Source organism: Gigantopelta aegis, chromosome 8 (assembly GCF_016097555.1).
Source record: "Gigantopelta aegis isolate Gae_Host chromosome 8, Gae_host_genome, whole genome shotgun sequence".
NCBI lineage: Eukaryota > Metazoa > Mollusca > Gastropoda > Neomphalida > Peltospiridae > Gigantopelta > Gigantopelta aegis.
Window position 1 is genome coordinate 80,720,088 of NC_054706.1, and position 24,584 is coordinate 80,744,671.

Consider the following 24,584-nt stretch of genomic DNA (forward strand, 5'->3'; position numbering starts at 1 on the left):
TACAAAAGCCAAACTGTGCATCAGTTATAAAATAGCATCTGTTGTTCCCATTCCTCTACAAAAGCCAAACTGTGCATCAGTTATAAAATAGCATTTGTTGTTCCCATTCCTCTACAAAAGCCAAACTGTGCATCAGTTATAACATTAAACTCATCCGACCAATCTAACAATCTCTTATTAATGTGTAAGTAAATAGTTTTCCAAGAACACTTAGTAAGCTAATGCCTCTGTAAGTATTACGGTTAGACGTATCACCTTTCTTAAAACACTGGGACACTCACAGCGACACTTCAGGAAGCAGGGAATATACGCGAATTTAAAATTACATTATTTTTGTTTTTAAATGATAGGTAGGGATTAAAAGCTCCTTGAATTCAATGAAAATTTCATTTAAAATAGCATCAAAGCCAGGACTTTAATCACGCTTCAAACAATTCATCATCAGTTATTTCGCAACCTAATTGTTCATACAGTCTTTCGTAATTTATAAAGTCCTAATCTGGATCAGTCTGCTTTCCTATGTGAATGCAAATAAATGTGTTACATATATCTACAATACTTCCGCGTGCTGGTGTTTTGCAGTATACACGCTCAATGGCCCGAGGCTTGACAACAAACTGCCGTGGATGTTTTTCCCCGTTATTGATCTGTCGCCAAAACTCCTCCTATTCGTACAAACTAACGTGAGGCCGCGGAGCTCGTACAGGTAAACTGTAAATATTTGAAGTTGGGCCGGCTGACAAATAAATGCGTTAAGACAACGAACCATGCTCGAGCCTGAGAGTGGAGTTCTTTGTGAGGCTAACAGACAAAGAATTGCTTGCTAAATGCTTTAAACATTTCTGAAAATACCCACACAAATCGGTTGGTTACAGTGCATTTGTCAAAGGCGAAAATCGAACGAAACCCGCTGCAAGAGCACAACGCATGCATCAGGAGTGGAAGGTGATTTTTTGAAGGCTTCCCCGAGTGCAACATCAGGGGCGACAGCAGCAGTAGGGTGATAGGAACTCAACCTTCAGCAGCAGCAACATCAACGGCGGATCTCGAGTCAAAGGGAGTGTCATTGAACACCTAGGTCGCGGCGAGACCCGCAGTTTACAATAATCAGATGTTGGATAACGGATTAGTAACATCGTTCTTTTGTAGGACATCCGCGCGACACTGAAAATATCTTTTTAAGCACGCAGCACGTTTGTTTGAACAGGTTAAACGCATTCAGTAGCAGCCACTATAGAGACGAGGCCACTATAGAGACGGGGCGAGCTAGATAGGGTGAATGATATAATTGGACCAACAGATAGTGTTTAGTGTTATCATTGCACTGATCCTGTCAGGTCGCTCCTGGCTCACTTGAATCAACAGTTAACAAGTTCGTGGTCGCGAGCGGCACGTACGACCAGTGGGAGGAGGAAGGGTTAGCGTGGTCGCACTCGGTCAGTCGCTGTGCTAAGTCACTCAGTCTAGTTGTCTCGTATAGTTTAGTGACGACAAGCTTGTTAATACTTCCACAATCCAGTCTGATTCTGTGTTGTGATGCGGTGAGAACAATATCGCAGTGCACCCACATTCCAGACGTATCATAAATAGGTGTGCACACTTCCGTCATCACTCAGTATCTGCGAGTTTGATGTGTCACTAACTCTCTCACAAACATGGTCGTGCTGGCGGGGAAGGATGAGCTGTTCTGCTCGGTTTTCATTGGGTTCGTTCCTCTTTTGCTGACGTTGTTTGCACGTGCAGTGTCTGGTCATGGTCGACTGGTGGACCCTCCGTCACGATCCAGTATGTGGAGATACGGTTTTAAAACGCCGCCTAATTACGATGACAACCAACTGTACTGTGGAGGAGTTTCCGTAAGTTCTCTCTCTCTCTCTCTCTCTCTCTCTCTCTCTCTCTCTCTCTCTCTCTCTCTCTCTCTCTCTCTCTCTCTCTCTCTCTCTCTCTCTCTCTCTCTCTCTCGCTCATTGTGTGTGTGTGTGTATGTGTGTGTATGTCTGTATGTTTGTATGTCCCATGACACATGATACATCTATTACACGTTAGGTCGTGTATTCAAATGAATTCATTAATTAGAAGTGTCAGAAAAATATTTGAATGAATTGTATTTATAATTTTTTTATATCTAACAATCTCTTTTATAAATTTCAGTGTGCTTACCGTCCAAATCATTTTGTCTTATATCAATTAATAGATTTGTACACCAAAATATGTGAATCTCTTGATAATAAGAAATAATTCTGTGCTGTTTTCTGCGACATGTCCAATGAGTTTGGCACAAACTCCTGATTTATAAACTAGAATATTACGGTATTGCTGATTTATAAACTAGAATATTACGGTATTGCCGGATATCTACTGATTTATAAACTAGAATATTACGGTATTGCCGGACATCTACTGATTTATAAACTAGAATATTACGATATTGCCTGACATCTACTTGAATGAATAAGAAATTATATATCAAACAGAACAGAAAGATTTTTTATTAATGGTTCTTTGTCCAACTATGGTAAATTAACGGCCGGAATAACCCAAGGCTCAGTACTCGGCCCATTTCTCTTTTTAGTATACGTCAGTGATATTACTGATGAACTTAACTGTGTAACCAGATTATTTCTCTTTTTAGTATACGTCAGTGATATTACTGATGAACTTAACTGTGTAACCAGATTATTTGCAGATGATACTAGTTTAACAGCATCATCAAATGACATAACGATTATAGAATCTAACCCTAATGAAAATTTAAAGAAACTGCTCATATGGTCAAAGCAATGGCTAGTCACTTTCAATCCTGATAAAACTCATATTACATGTATTTTCAAAAACTAACATCAATTCACCGTCAAGTAACCAATTTGTATTTTGGTATCACCCCTATTAATATAACACAAACACATATGTATTTGGGTTTAACTTTCACAAATAATGGAAAATTAACCAATTACATTAAAATATATGTTAATTAACTATGATCTCTGTTCTAAGGAAATATAAATACTCTTTGGATTGACAAATACATACAATTTATGTTAATTAACTATGATCTCTGTTCTAAGGAAATATAAATACTCTTTGGATTGACAAATACATACAATATATGTTAATTAACTATGATCTCTGTTCTAAGGAAATATAAATACTCTTTGGATTGACAAATACATACAATATATGTTAATTAACTATGATCTCTGTTCTAAGGAAATATAAATACTCTTTGGATTGACAAATACATACAATTTGTATATGTTAATTAACTATGATCTCTGTTCTAAGGAAATATAAATACTCTTTGGATTGACAAATACATACAATTTGTATTCGACCAGTACTTGAATATGCATCTGAAGTTTGGGATGGGTGCGCATTAATGAATTCTGAGAATTTAAAAAAGTTCAACTTGAAGCAGCAAGGATAATAACCAGTCTACCACTGTTTGCATCTTGAAACGTATTATATTTAGAAACAGGATTGAGTATGATGTACTATGTTCAAAATAATTAATGGTATATGGCTCTTGACTTCTTAGTCATCTATTTATTTGTTGTTAAGTGTTACAGTTATATTGTTATTGTTCGCAGACGAGGTGTTGTACTTAAATAAATACCATGATAGCATTTCTACATGGATAGTTATGTTTCACCGTTTAATACTCAGGTGTGTGGGTGTGGGGTTTGGGGGTTCCACGTGGTGGTGTGGGACTCGCACTGTTTTGTCGACACTGGAAAATACTCAGACAGGAACGTCACACCAGCCGTGTTTACTGCCTTTGGTGGTAGTAGCATGGTGTAGCAACCTTCTTCTAATCGAGGTTTCTCTCTTCTTGTTTTTCCTTTTTAAAACCAATATATCATCATCGAAATTAATGTTGTATTTGGGTTGCATACATTTGAACTGCGTTTGTGACTTCTAACTTGAAAAGAAAGTATTTTCAATATGCCAATGTGCAGACGGTCATTTTGCCAACACACTCCCTGGCAGATGTATTCGTTCACCCCTAAAATGGACTATGGGCGTGTGTGGAAGCGGGTGTGGTTACAAAAAAAAGCACACAACAAACACTGCATAAATATAATACCCTATTGGATAGTGGCTGTGTTCATGACACGACAGATGTAGGGTATGCTCATCATGACATGATAGATGTAGCGTATGCTCATCATGTCATGACAGATGAAGGGTATGCTCATCATGACATGACAGATGTAGGGTATGCTCATCATGACATGACAGATGTAGGGTATGCTCATCATGTCATGACAGATGTAGGGTATGCTCATCATGTCATGACAGATGTAGGGTATACTCATCTTGATATGACAGGTGTAGGTTATGATCATCATGATATGACAGATGTAGAGTATGCTCATCATGATATGACAGGTGTAGATTATGATCATCATGATATGTCAGATGTAGGGTATGCTCATCATGACATTACAGATGTAGGGTATGCTCATCATGACATGACAGTGGTAGGGTATGCTCATCATGGCATGACAGATGTAGGGTATGCTCATCATGTCAGGACAGTTGTAGGGTATGCTCATCATGACATGACAAAGGTAGGGTATGCTCATCATGTCATGGCAGTTGTAGGGTATGCTCATAATGTCAGGACAGATGTAGGGTATGCTCATCATGACACGACAGATGTGGTTATACTCATCATGACATGACAGATGTAGGGTATGCTCATCATGATGTGGCAGATGTGGGTATGCTTATCATGTCACGATATATGTAGGGTATGCTCATCATGACACGACAAATATGGCTATACTCGTCATGATGTGGCAGATGTGGGTATGCTTATCATGTCACGACAGATGTAGGGTATGCTCATCATGACATAACAGATGTAGGGTATGCTCATCATGACATGACAGATGTAGGTTATGATCATCATGATATGACAGATGTAGAGTATGCTCATCATGATATGACAGGTGTAGATTATGATCATCATGATATGTCAGATGTAGGGTATGCTCATCATGACATTACAGATGTAGGGTATGCTCATCATGACATGACAGTGGTAGGGTATGCTCATCATGGCATGACAGATGTAGGGTATGCTCATCATGTCAGGACAGTTGTAGGGTATGCTCATCATGACATGACAAAGGTAGGGTATTCTCATCATGTCATGGCAGTTGTAGGGTATGCTCATAATGTCAGGACAGATGTAGGGTATGCTCATCATGACACGACAGATGTGGCTATACTCATCATGACATGACAGATGTAGGGTATGCTCATCATGATGTGGCAGATGTGGGTATGCTTATCATGTCACGATATATGTAGGGTATACTCATCATAACACGACAAATATGGCTATACTCGTCATGATGTGGCAGATGTGGGTATGCTTATCATGTCACGACAGATGTAGGGTATGCTCATAATGATACGACAGATGTAGGGTATGCTCATCATGACATAACAGATGTAGGGTATGCTCATCATGACATGACAGATGTAGGGTATGCTCATAACGATATGACAGATGTAGGGTATGCTCATCATGACATACAGATTGGGTATGTTCATCATGACATGACAGATGTGGGTATGCTCATCATGACATGACAGATGTAGGGTATGCTCATCATGATATGACAGATGTGGGTATGTCCATCAAGACACGACAGATGTACGGCATGCTCATCATCATATGACAGATGTAGGGTATGCTCATCATGACATGACAGATGTAGGGTATGCTCATAATGATATGACAGATGTAGCGTATGCTCATCATGACATGACAGATGTAGGGTATGTTCATTATGATATGACAGATGTTGGGTTTGCTCATCATGACATGACATATGTAGGGTATGCTCATAATGATATGACAGATGTAGCGTATGCTCATCATGACATGACAGATGTAGGGTATGTTCATTATGATATGACAGATGTTGGGTATGCTCATCATGACATGACATATGTAGGGTATGCTCATCATGTCACGACAGATGTAGGGTATGCTCATCATGTCAGGACAGATGTAGGGTATGCTCATCATGACATGACAGATGTAGGGTATGCTCATCATGTCATGACAGTTGTAGAGTATGCTCATCATGGCACGACAGATGTGGGTATGCTCATCATGACATGACAGTTGTAGGGTATACTCATAATGATATGACAGATGTAGGGTATGCTAATCATGTCACGACAGATGTAGGGTATGCTCATAATGATATGACAGATGTAGGGTATGCTCATCGTGACATGACAGATGTAGGGTATGCTCATAATGATATGACAGAAGTAGGTATGCTCATCATGACACGACAGATGTAGGGTATGCTCATAATGATATGACAGATGTAGCGTATGCTCATCATGACATGACAGATGTAGGGTATGTTCATAATGATATGACAGATGTAGGGTATGCTCATCATGACATGACAGATGTAGGGTATGCTCATAATGATATGACAGATGTAGGGTATGCTCATCATGACATGACAGATGTAGGGTATGCTCATCGTGACATGACAGATGTAGGGTATGTTCATTATGATATGACAGATGTTGGGTATGCTCATCATGACATGACATATGTAGGGTATGCTCATCATGTCACGACAGATGTAGGGTATGCTCATCATGTCAGGACAGATGTAGGTTATGCTCATCATGATATGACATATGTGGGTATGTTCATCATGACACGACAGATGTAGGATATGCTCATAATGATATGACAGATGTAGGGTATGCTCATCATGTCAGGACAGATGTAGGTATGCTCATTATGACATGACAGATGTTGGTATGCTCATTATGACATGACAAATGTGGGTATGATCAACATGACATGACAGATGTAGGGTATGCTCACCATGACATGACAGATGTAGGGTATGCTCATAATGATATGACAGATGTAGGGTATGCTCATAATGATATGACAGATGTAGGGTATGCTCATAATGATATGATAGATGTAGGGTATGCTCATCATGACACGACAGATGTGGCTATACTCATCATGACATGACAGATGGTGGGTATGCTCATCATGATGTGGCAGATGTGGGTATGCTTATCATGTCACGATATATGTAGGGTTGCTCATCATGTCACGACAGATGTAGGGTATGCTCATAATGATACATCAGATGTAGGGTATGCTCATCATGACATAACATATGCAGGGTATGCTCATCATGACATGACAGATGTAGGGTATGCTCATAACGATATGACAGATGTAGGGTATGCTCATTATGACACGACAAATATGGCTATACTCATCATGATGTGGCAGATGTGGGTATGCTTATCATGTCACGACAGATGTAGGGTATGCTCATAATGATACGACAGATGTAGGGTATGCTCATCATGACATAACAGATGTAGGGTATGCTCATCATGACATGACAGATGTAGGTTATGCTCATAACGATATGACAGATGTAGGGTATGATCATCATGACATGCAGATGGGGGTATGTTCATCATGACATGACAGATGTGGGTATGCTCATCATGACACGACAGATGTACGGCATGCTCATCATCATATGACAGATGTAGAGTATGCTCATCATGTCACGACAGATGTGGGTATGCTCATCATGACATGACAGTTGTAGGGTATACTCATAATGATATGACAGATGTAGAGTATGCTAATCATGTCACGACAGATGTAGGGTATGCTCATAACGATATGACAGATGTAGGGTATGCTCATCGTGACATGACAGATGTAGGGTATGCTCATAATGATATGACAGATGTAGGTATGCTCATCATGACACGACAGATGTAGGGTATGCTCATAATGATATGTCAGATGTAGCGTATGCTCATCATGACATGACAGATGTAGGGTATGCTCATAATGATATGACAGATGTAGCGTATGCTCATCATGACATGACAGATGTAGGGTATGTTCATCATGACATGACAGATGTAGGGTATGCTCATAATGATATGACAGATGTAGGGTATGCTCATCATGATATGACAGATGTAGGGTATGCTCATCGTGACATGACAGATGTAGGGTATGTTCATTATCATATGACAGATGTTGGGTATGCTCATCATGACATGACATATGTAGGGTATGCTCATCATGTCACGACAGATGTAGGGTATGCTCATCATGTCAGGACAGATGTAGGTTATGCTCATCATGATATGACATATGTGGGTATGTTCATCATGACACGACAGATGTAGGATATGCTCATAATGATATGACAGATGTAGGGTATGCTCATCATGTCAGGACAGATGTAGGCATGCTCATTATGACATGACAGATGTTGGTATGCTCATCATGACATGACAAATGTGGGCATGATCAACATGACATGACAGATGTAGGGTATGCTCACCATGACATGACACATGTAGGGTATGCTCATAATGATATGACAGATGTAGGGTATGCTCATAATGATATGACAGATGTAGGGTATGCTCATAATGATATGACAGATGTAGGGTATGCTCATCATGACACGACAGATGTGGCTATACTCATCATGACATGACAGATGGTGGGTATGCTCATCATGATGTGGCAGATGTGGGTATGCTTATCATGTCACGATATATGTAGGGTTGCTCATCATGTCACGACAGATGTAGGGTATGCTCATAATGATACATCAGATGTAGGGTATGCTCATCATGACATAACATATGTAGGGTATGCTCATTATGACATGACAGATGTAGGGTATGCTCATAACGATATGACAGATGTAGGGTATGCTCATCATGACACGACAAATATGGCTATACTCATCATGATGTGGCAGATGTGGGTATGCTTATCATGTCACGACAGATGTAGGGTATGCTCATAATGATACGACAGATGTAGGGTATGCTCATCATGACATAACAGATGTAGGGTATGCTCATCATGACATGACAGATGTAGGTTATGCTCATAACGATATGACAGATGTAGGGTATGCTCATCGTGACATGACAGATGTAGGGTATGCTCATAATGATATGACAGATGTAGGTATGCTCATCATGACACGACAGATGTAGGGTATGCTCATAATGATATGTCAGATGTAGCGTATGCTCATCATGACATGACAGATGTAGGGTATGCTCATAATGATATGACAGATGTAGGGTATGCTCATCATGACATGACAGATGTAGGGTATGCTCATCGTGACATGACAGATGTAGGGTATGTTCATTATGATATGACAGATGTTGGGTATGCTCATCATGACATGACATATGTAGGGTATGCTCATCATGTCACGACAGATGTATGGTATGCTCATCATGTCAGGACAGATGTAGGTTATGCTCATCATGATATGACATATGTGGGTATGTTCATCATGACACGACAGATGTAGGATATGCTCATCATGATGTGGCAGATGTGGGTATGCTTATCATGTCACGACAGATGTAGGGTTGCTCATCATGTCACGACAGATGTAGGGTATGCTCACAATGATACGACAGATGTAGGGTATGCTCATCATGACATAACAGATGTAGGGTATGTTCATCATGACATGACAGCTGTAGGGTATGCACATAACGATATGACAGATGTAGGGTATGCTCATCATGACATGCAGATGGGGGCATGTTCATCATGACATGACAGATGTGGGTATGCTCATCATGACATGACAGATGTAGGGTATGCTCATCATGATATGACAGATGTGGGTATGCTCATCAAGACACGACAGATGTACGGCATGCTCACCATGACATGACAGATTTAGGGTATGCTGATCATGACATGACAGATTTAGGGTATGCTCATCATGACATGACAGATGTGGGTAAGCTCATCATGACATGACAGATGTAGGTATGCTCACAATGACATAACAGATGTGGGTATGCTCATCACGTCTCCTGACATCGTCACTCTTTCCACTTATTCCCACGTTCAAGGCACCACAGAGACACTGCATATTTCTCTATTACTGTCCTTCACAGGATTAAAACAGTACGAGTTTTGATTGTGGTAACAGTTTTGTCATTCTGGTTTATTTGCTCTAAAACAATGACGAATATAGTAAACGAAAACACATTCACTGTCAGAATCGTCGTATCTGACCCAGCCGTCCGTGTTTCAGTTTATTGGTAAACAAATTCAATGTTTTCATGTAATCTTAGGTATTGTGGTTAAAAGATAACTTCACGGATAGACAGTCGCTATCTGGCCTTAGCTGATTAAACATGTTGTTACCTGCAAACCGAATTGAATTACTATCACCCGCCGTGTGTTTGCTGAACAATTACAGAACTATTTCCGTCACAAATCATTTTGTGTGCAAGCCATATTTGCCTGGAACACGAATGTTTGAAAAATGACGGCATAGCATGACACATACATATCAATAATGGACTGTTGATAACGCAGTGTAGAAGCCTGGAACATACAGACATGTTCAGTGTAGCTTTATGTTCTGTCTTAAAAGAATTACTGCGCCATTACCTACATACATTTACAATGCTTAAACACCCGTTTTAGACATACGCGCGTGTAACTGCATACAATTACAATCCTTAAACACCTGTTTATGTCTTACACACGTGTAACTACTTACATTTACAATGACTAAACACCCGTTAATGTCTTACACACGTGTAACTACATACATTTACAATGCTTAACACATGTTTGTCTTACATGCGTGTACCTACATACATTTACAATGTTTAAAAACCTGTTTATGTCGTACACGCGTGTAACTACATACATTTACAATGCTTAAACACCTGTTTTAGACTTACACGTGTGTAATTACGTGCATTTACAATGTTTAAACACCCGTTTTAGACTTACACACGTGTAACTACATACATTTACAATTATTAAACACCCGTTAATTTCTTACACACGTGTAACTACATACATTTACAATGTTTAAACACCTCTTTATGTCTTACACGCATGTAACTACATACAGTTACAATGTTTAAACACCTGTTTTTGTCTTACACCCGTGTAACTACATATTTTTCCAATGTTTAAACACCTGTCTATGTCTTACACACGTGTAACTACATACATTTACAATGTTTAATCAATCTGTTTATGTCTTACACACGTGTGACTACATACATTTACAATGTTTAAACACCTGTTTATGTCTTACTCACGTGTAACGACATACATTTACAATGCTTAAACACCTGTTTATGTCTTACATACTTTTAACTACATACATTTACAATGTTTAAACAGCCGTTATACACACGTGTAACTACATACATTTAAATGTTTAAACACCTGTTTGTGTTTTACACACGTGTAACTACATACATTTACAATGTTTAAACACCCGTTATACACACGTGTAACTACATACATTTACAATGTTTAAACACCTGTTTATGTCTTACACACGTATAACTACATACATTTACAATGCTTAAACACCTGTTTATGTCTTATTCACGTGTAACTACTTACATTTACAATGACTAAACACCCGTTAATGTCTTACACACGTGTAACTACATACATTTACAAAGCTTAACACATGTTTGTCTTACATGCGTGTACCTACATACATTTACAATGTTTAAAAACCTGTTTATGTCGTACACGCGTGTAACTACATACATTTACAATGCTTAAACACCTGTTTTAGACTTACACACGTGTAATTACGTGCATTTACAATTATTAAACACCCGTTAATTTCTTACACACGTGTAACTACATACATTTACAATGTTTAAACACCTCTTTATGTCTTACACGCATGTAACTACATACATTTACAATGTTTAAACACCTGTTTTTGTCTTACACCCGTGTAACTACATACATTTACAATGTTTAAAAAACTGTTTATGTCTTACACACGTGTGACTACATACATTTACAATGTTTAAACACCTCTTTATGTCATACGCGCATGTAACTACATACATTTACAATGTTTAAACACCTGTTTATGTCTTACTCACGTGTAACGACATACATTTACAATGCTTAAACACCTGTTTATGTCTTACATACTTTTAACTACATACATTTACAATGTATAAACAGCCGTTATACACACGTGTAACTACATACATTTACAATGTTTAAACACCTGTTTGTGTTTTACACACGTGTAACTACATACATTTACAATGTTTAAACACCCGTTATACACACGTGTAACTACATACATTTACAATGTTTAAACACCTGTTTATATCTTACACACGTGTAACTACATACATTTACAATGTTTAAACACCCGTTATACACACGTGTAACTACATACATTTACAATGTTTAAACACCTGTTTATGTCTTACACAATTTTAACTACATACATTTACAATGTTTCACATGTAACTACATACATTTACAATGTTTAACCACACGTTATACACACGTGTAACTGCATACATTTACAATGACTAAACACCCGTTAATGTCTTACGCACGTGTAACTACATACATTTACAACGTTTATACACCTGTTTATATCTTACACACGTGTAACTACATGCATTTACAATGTTTAACACCCGTTTATGTCTTACACACGTGTAACTACATACAATTACAATGATTAAACATCCGTTAATGTCTTACAAACGTGTAACTACATACATTTACAATGTTTAAACACCTGTTTATGTCTTACACACGTGTAACTACATACATTTACAATGCTTAACACATGTTTCTCTTACATGCGTGTACCTACATACATTTACAATGTGTAAACACCTCTTTATGTTTTACACGGGTGTAACTACATACATTTACAATGCTTAAACACCTGTTTATGTCTTACACACCTGTAAATACATATTTGTAAAATATTTAAACACCCGTTTATTTCTCACACGCGTGTAACTACATACATTTACAATGTTAAAACAACCGTTTATGTCTTACACACGTGTAACAACATACATTTACAATATTTAAACACCTGTTTGTCTTACACACGTGTAACTACATACATTTACAATGTTAAACTCATTTTTATGTCTTACACTCGTGTAACTACGTACATTTCCAATGTTTAAACACCCGTTATACACACTTATAACTACATACATTTACAATGTTTAAACACACCTGTATTCCTTACACACGTGTAACTGCATACATTTACAAAGCTTAAACACCTGTTTATGTCTTCCACACGTGTCACAACACACATTTACAATGCTTAAAAACCTGTTTATGTCGTACACGCGTGTAACTACATACATTTCCAATGCTTAAACACCTGTTTTAGACTTACACATGTGTAATTACGTGCATTTACAATGTTTAAACACCCGTTTTAGACATACGCGCGTGTAACTACATACATTTACAATGCTTAAACACCTCTTTATGTCTTACGCGCATGTAACTACATACATTTACAATGTTTAAACACCTGTTTTTGTCTTACATCCGTGTAACTACATACATTTACAATGTTTAAAAACCTGTTTATGTCATACACGCGTGTGACTACATACATTTACAATGTTTAAACACCTGTTTATGTCTTACTCACGTGTAACGACATACATTTACAATGCTTAAACACCTGTTTATGTCTTACATACTTTTAACTACATACATTTAAAATGTTTAAACACCCGTTATACACACGTGTAACTACATACATTTACAATGTTTAAACACCTGTTTGTGTTTTACACACGTGTAACTACATACATTTACAATGTTTAAACACCCGTTATACACACGTGTAACTACATACATTTACAATGTTTAAACACCTGTTTATGTCTTACACACGTATAACTACATACATTTACAATGCTTAAACACCTGTTTATGTCTTATTCACGTGTAACTACTTACATTTACAATGACTAAACACCCGTTAATGTCTTACACACGTGTAACTACATACATTTACAAAGCTTAACACATGTTTGTCTTACATGCGTGTACCTACATACATTTACAATGTTTAAAAACCTGTTTATGTCGTACACGCGTGTAACTACATACATTTACAATGCTTAAACACCTGTTTTAGACTTACACACGTGTAATTACGTGCATTTACAATTATTAAACACCCGTTAATTTCTTACACACGTGTAACTACATACATTTACAATGTTTAAACACCTCTTTATGTCTTACACGCATGTAACTACATACATTTACAATGTTTAAACACCTGTTTTTGTCTTACACCCGTGTAACTACATACATTTACAATGTTTAAAAAACTGTTTATGTCTTACACACGTGTGACTACATACATTTACAATGTTTAAACACCTCTTTATGTCATACGCGCATGTAACTACATACATTTACAATGTTTAAACACCTGTTTATGTCTTACTCACGTGTAACGACATACATTTACAATGCTTAAACACCTGTTTATGTCTTACATACTTTTAACTACATACATTTACAATGTATAAACAGCCGTTATACACACGTGTAACTACATACATTTACAATGTTTAAACACCTGTTTGTGTTTTACACACGTGTAACTACATACATTTACAATGTTTAAACACCCGTTATACACACGTGTAACTACATACATTTACAATGTTTAAACACCTGTTTATATCTTACACACGTGTAACTACATACATTTACAATGTTTAAACACCCGTTATACACACGTGTAACTACATACATTTACAATGTTTAAACACCTGTTTATGTCTTACACAATTTTAACTACATACATTTACAATGTTTCACATGTAACTACATACATTTACAATGTTTAACCACACGTTATACACACGTGTAACTGCATACATTTACAATGACTAAACACCCGTTAATGTCTTACGCACGTGTAACTACATACATTTACAACGTTTATACACCTGTTTATATCTTACACACGTGTAACTACATGCATTTACAATGTTTAACACCCGTTTATGTCTTACACACGTGTAACTACATACAATTACAATGATTAAACATCCGTTAATGTCTTACAAACGTGTAACTACATACATTTACAATGTTTAAACACCTGTTTATGTCTTACACACGTGTAACTACATACATTTACAATGCTTAACACATGTTTCTCTTACATGCGTGTACCTACATACATTTACAATGTGTAAACACCTCTTTATGTTTTACACGGGTGTAACTACATACATTTACAATGCTTAAACACCTGTTTATGTCTTACACACCTGTAAATACATATTTGTAAAATATTTAAACACCCGTTTATTTCTCACACGCGTGTAACTACATACATTTACAATGTTAAAACAACCGTTTATGTCTTACACACGTGTAACAACATACATTTACAATATTTAAACACCTGTTTGTCTTACACACGTGTAACTACATACATTTACAATGTTAAACTCATTTTTATGTCTTACACTCGTGTAACTACGTACATTTCCAATGTTTAAACACCCGTTATACACACTTATAACTACATACATTTACAATGTTTAAACACACCTGTATTCCTTACACACGTGTAACTGCATACATTTACAAAGCTTAAACACCTGTTTATGTCTTCCACACGTGTCACAACAATGTTTAAACACATTTCCAATGTAACTACACACATTTACAATGTTTAAACACCTGTTTTAGACTTACACATGTGTAATTACGTGCATTTACAATGTTTAAACACCCGTTTTAGACATACGCGCGTGTAACTACATACATTTACAATGCTTAAACACCTCTTTATGTCTTACGCGCATGTAACTACATACATTTACAATGTTTAAACACCTGTTTTTGTCTTACATCCGTGTAACTACATACATTTACAATGTTTAAAAACCTGTTTATGTCATACACGCGTGTGACTACATACATTTACAATGTTTAAACACCTGTTTATGTCTTACTCACGTGTAACGACATACATTTACAATGCTTAAACACCTGTTTATGTCTTACATACTTTTAACTACATACATTTAAAATGTTTAAACACCCGTTATACACACGTGTAACTACATACATTTACAATGTTTAAACACCTGTTTGTGTTTTACACACGTGTAACTACATACATTTACAATGTTTAAACACCCGTTATACACACGTGTAACTACAAACATTTACAATGTTTAAACACCTGTTTATGTCTTACACACGTGTAACTACATACATTTACAATGTTTAAACACCCGTTATACACACGTGTAACTATATACATTTACAATGCTTAAACACCTGTTTATGTCTTATTCACGTGTAACTACATACATTTACAATGCTTAAACACCTGTTTATTTCTTACACAATTTTAACTACATACATTTACAATGTTTCACATGTAACTACATACATTTACAATGTTTAACCACACGTTATACACCCGTGTAACTGCATACATTTACAATGACTAAACACCCGTTAATGTCTTACGCACGTGTAACTACATACATTTACAACGTTTAAGCACCTCTTTATATCTTACGCACGTGTAACTACATATATTTACAATGTTTAAACACCCGTTTATGTCTTACACACGTGTAACTACATACAATTACAATGATTAAACACCCGTTAATGTCTTACACACGTGTAACTACATACATGTACAATGTTTAAACACCCGTTTATGTCTTACACACGTGTAACTACATACATTTACAATGTTTAAATACCTCTTCACGTCTTACACGCGTGTAACTATATACATTTACAATGTTTAAACACCTGTCTATGTCTTACACACGTGTAACGACATACATTTACAATGCTTAAACACCTGTTTATGTCTTACATACTTTTAACTACATACATTTACAATGTTTAAACACCCGTTATACACACGTGTAACTACATACATTTACAATGTTTAAACACCTGTTTGTGTTTTACACACGTGTAACTACATACATTCACAATGTTTAAACACCCGTTATACACACGTGTAACTACATACATTTACAATGTTTAAACACCTGTTTATGTCTTACACACGTATAACTACATACATTTACAATGCTTAAAAACCTGTGTATGTCTTATTCACGTGTAACTACATACATTTACAATGCTTAAACACCTGTTTATGTCTTACACAATTTTAACTACATACATTTACAATGTTTCACATGTAACTACATATATTTACAATGTTTAACCACACGTTATACACCCGTGTAACTGCATACATTTACAATGACTAAACACCCGTTAATGTCTTACGCACATGTAACTACATACATTTACAACGTTTAAGCACCTGTTTATATCTTACACACGTGTAACTACATATATTTACAATGTTTAAACACCCGTTTATGTCTTACACACGTGTAACTACATACAATTACAATGATTAAACACCCGTTAATGTCTTACACACGTGTAACTACATACATTTACAATATTTAAACACCTGTTTGTCTTACACACGTGTAACTACATACATTTACAATGTTAAACATATGTTTATGTTTTACACGCATGTAACTACGTACATTTCCAATGTTTAAACACCCGTTATACACACTTATAACTACATACATTTACAATGTTTAAAACACCTGTTTATGTCTTACACACGTGTAACTACATACATTTACAATGTTTAAACACCCATAAATGTCTTACACGCGTGTAACTACATATATTTACAATGTTTAAACACACCTGTATGCCTTACACGCGTGTAACTGCATACATTTACAATGCTTAAACACCTGTTTATGTCTTACACACGTGTAACTACATACAATTACAATGATTAAACACCCGTTAATGTCTTACACACGTGTAACTACATACATTTACAATATTTAAACACCTGTTTGTCTTACACACGTGTAACTACATACATTTACAATGTTAAACATATGTTTATGTTTTACACGCATGTAACTACGTACATTTCCAATGTTTAAACACCCGTTATACACACTTATAACTACATACATTTACAATGTTTAAAACACCTGTTTATGTCTTACACACGTGTAACTACATACATTTACAATGTTTAAACACCCATAAATGTCTTACACGCGTGTAACTACATATATTTACAATGTTTAAACACACCTGTATGCCTTACACGCGTGTAACTGCATACATTTACAATGCTTAAACACCTGTTTATGTCTTACTCACGTGTAACGACATACATTTACAATGCTTAAACACATGTTTATGTCTTAAATACTTTTAACTACATACATTTACAATGTTTAAACACCTGTTGTTTGTGTCTTACACACGTGTAACTACATACATTTACAATGTTTAAACACCTGTTTATGTCTTACACGCGTGTAACTACATACATTTGCAATGTTTAAACATCTGTTTATATCTTACACACGTGTAACTACATATATTTACAATGTTTATACACCTGTTTATGCCTTATAAGCGTGTAACTACATACATTTCCAATGTTTAAACACCTGTTTATGTCTTACACGCGTGTAACTACATACATTTGCAATGTTTAAACACATGTTTATGTCTTACACACGTGTAACTACATACATTTACAATGTTTAAACACCTGTTTATGTCTTACACGCGTGTAACTACATACATTTACAGTTTAAACACCCGTTATACACACGTGTAGCTACATACATTTACAATGTTTAAACACCTGCTTATGTCTTACACACGTGTAACTACATACATTTACAATGTTTAAACACCTCTTTATGTCTTACACGTGTGTAACAAATACATTTACAATGTTTAAACACCTGTTTATGTCTTACACACGTGTAACTACATGCCGTATAATGAAGGGACGTCTGAAATTACCGTTCCAAGTTAAAGTATCATTCGAGGAAACAGACTTAATGTGATGACTGTTAACTACGCTCGATCTCCCTAGAAACAGGTCGCACAACATATACCGGACAGGAATCCGCACACGGTGCGCTGCATACCAAAGTAAACAGGGGCGGAGATAGCGATTTCTTTGATGGGGGAACAGGTGGATATGTGAATAAACATCTTTTAATACAGTGCGCTGCATACTAAAGTAAACATGGGCGGAGATAGCGATTTCTTTGATTGGGAAACAGGTGGATATGTGAATAAACCTATTTTAACACAGTGTCGTGCTTTCCGAGAATACAAAATACTATTTTATAATGTGTATCACGAGCGAACGTCAACTGAATTCAGTTTACTACTTGTGCTCGTTACGTTAATCATGTATTTACATCTTTAAAATAAAGAACACAACTAGTAATCTGGGCCTTGTAATATTTACGACTCCTTCGAGTTACAAGCCCATGGACCCAGATTGTCGAAGCTGTCTTAGCGCTACGATATCGTATATCAGTCGTAGCCTATGGCATGCGTCGTTGTGACCTTATATCCTACGACGGTTTAATGAAATCGTAGCGCTAAGATAGCTTTAACAGTTTCTTACGTATCCTGAAAAACTAGGTTTATAGAAATGAAATAAAACGTCTTTTCAACGAAATTAATTAGTGTTTGGCTTACACGGTTAGCACGTGCATTGTCGCCAGTATTACAGCGTTTCGCTTGCTCGGCTAGCACGTGCATTGTCGCCAGTATTAGCATTACAATGCTTAAACACATGTTTATCTCTTATTCACGTGTAACTACATATATTTACAATGCTTAAACACCTATTTATGTCTTACACAATTTTAACTACATACATTTACAATGTTTAAACACCTGTTTGTTTCTTACACACGTGTAACTACATACATTTACAATGTTAAAACACGTTTGTCTTACACACGTGTAACTACATACATTTACAATGTTTAAACACCTGTTTATGTCTTACACGCGTGTAACTACGTACATTTCCAATATTTAAACACCCGTTAATGTCTTACACGCGTTTAACTACATATATTTAGAATGTTTAAACACCCGTTTATGTCTTACACACGTGTAACTACATTCATTTACACCTGTTTATGTCTTACAGGTGTGTAACAAATACATTTACAATGTTTAAACACCTGTTTATGTCTTACACACGTGTAACTACATAAATTTACAATGCTTAAACACCTGTTTATGTCTTACATACTTTTAACTACATACATTTACAATGTTTAAACACCCGTTATACACACGTGTAACTACATACATCTACAATGTTTAAACACCTGTTTGTGTTTTACACACGTGTAACTACATACATTTACAAACTTTAAACACCTGTTTATGTCAGGGGACAGTAAAATCTGTAGTAGATGCCGTGTATAGTCTACACTATAACTAGGTCAGGGGACAGTAAAACCTGTAGTAGATGCCGTGTATAGTCTACAATATAAAAACTGTAGGTCAGGGGACAGTAAAAACTGTAGTAAATACCGTATATAGTCTACAACATAACTAGGTCACGGGACAGTAAAACTGTAGTAGATGCCGTGTATAGTCTACAATATAAAACTGTAGGTCAGGGGACAGTAAAACCTGTAGTAAATGCCGTGTATAGTCTACAACATAACTAGGTCAGGGGACAGTAAAATCTGTAGTAGATGCCGTGTATAGTCTACAATATAACTAGGTCAGAGGACAGTAAAAACTGTAGTAAATGCCGTATATAGTCTACAACATAACTAGGTCACGGGACAGTAAAACTGTAGTAGATGCCGTGTATAGTCTACAATATAAAGAGTGTAGGTCAGGGGACAGTAAAAACTGTGGTAGATGCCGTGTATAGTCTACAATATAAAAACTGTAGATCAGGGAAAGTAAAAACTGTAGTAGATGCCGTGTATAGTCTACAACATAACTAGGTCACAGGACAGTAAAACTGTAGTAGATGCCGTGTATAGTCTACAACATAAAAACTTTCCCGTGTATAGTATACAATATAAAAACTGTAGGTCAAGGGACAGTAAAAACTGTAGTAGATGCCGTGTATAGTCTACACTATAACTAGGTCAGGGGACAGTAAAACCTGTAGTAGATGCCGTGTATAGTCTACAATATAAAAACTGTAGGTCATGGGTCAGTAAAAACTGTAGTAAATTCCCTATATAGTCTACAACGTAACTAGGTCCCGGGACAGTAAAAACTGTAGTAGATGCCGTGTATAGTCTACAATATAACTAGGTCAGGGCACAGTAAAAACTGTAGTAAATGCCGTATATAGTTTCCAACATAACTAGGTCACGGGACAGTAAAACTGTAGCAGATGCCATGTATAGTCTACAATATAAAGACTGCAGGTCACGGGACAGTAAAAACTGTAGTCGATGCCGTGTATAGTCTACAATATAAAAACTGTAGGTCAGGGGACAATAAAACTGTAGTAGATGCCGTGTATAGTCTACACTATAACTAGGTCAGTGGACAGTAAAACCTGTAGTAGATGCCGTGTATAGTCTACAACATAACTAGGTCAGGGCACAGTAAAAACTGTAGTAAATGCCGTATATAGTCTACAACATAACTAGGTCAGGCGACAGTAAAAACTGTCGTAAATGCCGTATATAGTCTACAACATAACTAGGTCACGGGACAGTGAAACTGTAGTAGATGCCGTGTATAGTCTACAATATAAAAACTGTAGGTCAGGGGACAGTAAAAACTGTAGTAAATGCCGTGTATAGTCTACAATATAAAAACTGTAGGTCAGGGGACAGTAAAAACTGTAGTAGATGCCGTGTATAGTCTACAACGTAACTAGATCACGGGACAGTAAAAACTGTAGTAAATGGCGTATATATTCTACAACATAACTAGGTCACGGGACTGTAAAACTGTAGTAGATGCCATGTATAGTCTACACTATAAAACTGTAGGTCAGGGCACAGTAAAAAATGTAGTAGATGCCGTGTATAGTCTACAACATAACTAGGTCAGGGGACAGTAAAAAAATGTAGTAAATGGCGTATATAGTCTACAACATAACTAGGTCACGGAACAGTAAAACTGTAGTAGATGCCGTGTATAGTCTACAATATAAAGAGTGTAGGTCAGGGGACAGTAAAAACTGTGGTAGATGCCGTGTATAGTCTACAATATAAAAACTGTAGATCAGGGAAAGTAAAAACTGTAGTAGATGCCGTGTATAGTCTACAACATAACTAGGTCACAGGACAGTAAAACTGTAGTAGATGCCGTGTATAGTCTACAACATAAAAACTTTCCCGTGTATAGTATACAATATAAAAACTGTAGGTCAAGGGACAGTAAAAACTGTAGTAGATGCCGTGTATAGTCTACACTATAACTAGGTCAGGGGACAGTAAAACCTGTAGTAGATGCCGTGTATAGTCTACAATATAAAAACTGTAGGTCAGGGGTCAGTAAAAACTGTAGTAAATTCCGTATATAGTCTACAACGTAACTAGGTCCCGGGACAGTAAAAACTGTAGTAGATGCCGTGTATAGTCTACAATATAACTAGGTCAGGGGACAGTAAAAACTGTAGTAAATGTCGTATATAGTCTACAACATAACTAGGTCACGGGACAGTAAAACTGTAGTAGATGCCATGTATAGTCTACAATATAAAGACTGTAGGTCACGGGACAGTAAAAACTGTAGTAGATGCCGTGTATAGTCTACAATATAAAAACTGTAGGTCAGGGGACAATAAAACTGTAGTAGATGCCGTGTATAGTCTACACTATAACTAGGTCAGTGGACAGTAAAACCTGTAGTAGATGCCGTGTATAGTCTACAACATAACTAGGTCAGGGCACAGTAAAAACTGTAGTAAATGCCGTATATAGTCTACAACATAACTAGGTCAGGCGACAGTAAAAACTGTAGTAAATGCCGTATATAGTCTACAACATAACTAGGTCACGGGACAGTGAAACTGTAGTAGATGCCGTGTATAGTCTACAATATAAAAACTGTAGGTCAGGGGACAGTAAAAACTGTAGTAGATGCCGTGTATAGTCTACAATATAAAAACTGTAGGTCAGGGGACAGTAAAAACTGTAGTAGATGCCGTGTATAGTCTACACTATAACTAGTTCAGGGGACAGTAAAACCTTTAGTAGATGCCGTGTATAGTCTACAATATAAAAACTGTAGGTCAGGGGTCAGTAAAAACTGTAGTAAATTCCGTATATAGTCTACAACGTAACTAGGTCCCGGGACAATAAAAACTGTACTAGATGCCGTGTATAGTCTACAATATAACTAGGTCAGGGGACAGTAAAAACTGTAGTAAATGCCGTATATAGTCTACAACATAACTAGGTCACGGGACAGTAAAACTGTAGTAGATGCCGTGTATAGTCTACAATATAAAACTGTAGGTCAGGGGACTGTAAAAACTGTAGTAAATACCGTGTATAGTCTACAATATAAAACTGTAGGTCAGGGGACAATAAACCTGTAGTAGATGCCGTGTATAGTCTACAACATAACTAGGTCAGGGGACAGTAAAAACTGTAGTAAATGCCGTATATAGTCTACAACATAACTAGGTCAGGCGACAGTAAAAACTGTAGTAAATGCCGTATATAGTCTACAACATAACTAGGTCACGGGACAGTGAAACTGTAGTAGATGCCGTGTATAGTCTACAATATAAAAACTGTAGGTCAGGGGACAGTAAAAACTGTAGTAAATGCCGTGTATAGTCTACAATATAAAAACTGTAGGTCAGGGGACAGTAAAAACTGTAGTAGATGCCGTGTATAGTCTACAACGTAACTAGATCACGGGACAGTAAAAACTGTAGTAAATGCCGTATATAGTCTACAACATAACTAGGTCACGGGACAGTAAAACTGTAGTAGATGCCGTGTATAGTCTACACTATAAAACTGTAGGTCAGGGCACAGTAAAAACTGTGGTAGATGCCGTGTATAGTCTACAATATAAAAACTGTAGGTCAGGGGATAGTAAAAACTGTAGTAGATGCCGTGTATAGTCTACAACATAACTAGGTCACGGGACAGTAAAACTGTAGTAGATGCCGTGTATAGTCTACAACATAAAAACTGTAGGTCAGGCGACAGTAAAAACTGTAGTAGATGCCGTATAATGAAGGGACGTCTGAAATGACCGTTCCAAGTTAAAGTATCATTCGAGGAAACAGACTTAACGTGATGACTGTTAACTACGCTCGATCTCCCTAGAAACAGGTCGGACAACATATACCGGACAGGACTCCGCACACGGTGCGCTGCATACCAAAGTAAACAGGGGCGGAGATAGCGATTTCTTTGATGGGGGAACAGGTGGATAAGTGAATAAACATCTTTTAATACAATGCGCTGCATACTAAAGTAAACATGGGCGGAGATAGCGATTTCTTTGATGGGGGAACAGGTGGATATGTGAATAAACCTATTCTAACACAGTGTCGTGCTTTCCGAGAATACAAAATACTATTTTATAATGTGTATCACGAGCGAACGCCAACTGAATTCAGTTTACTACTTGTGCTCGTTATTTTAAACATGTATTTACATCTTTAAAATAACGAACGCAACTAGTAATCTGGGCCTTGTAATATTTACGACTCCTTCGAGTTACAAGCCCATGGACCCAGATTGTCGAAGCTGTCTTAGCGCTACGATATCGTATATCAGTCGTAGGCTATGGCATGCGTCGTTGTGACCTTATATCCTACGACGGTTTAATGCTA

General features: G+C 36.8%; 1 protein-coding gene across 1 annotated transcript in view; it reads left to right on the top strand.

Annotated features, from left to right (window-relative positions):
• Positions 1-397: 397 nt before the first annotated feature.
• The window catches only part of LOC121379135, a 49,914-nt gene continuing 25,727 nt past the window's right edge, over positions 398-24,584 (top strand). The window contains exon 1 of the mRNA XM_041507620.1: positions 398-1,856. Coding sequence (XP_041363554.1) covers positions 1,656-1,856 — 201 coding nt within the window. The 5' untranslated portion in view covers positions 398-1,655. The remainder of the gene's footprint in view (positions 1,857-24,584) is intronic.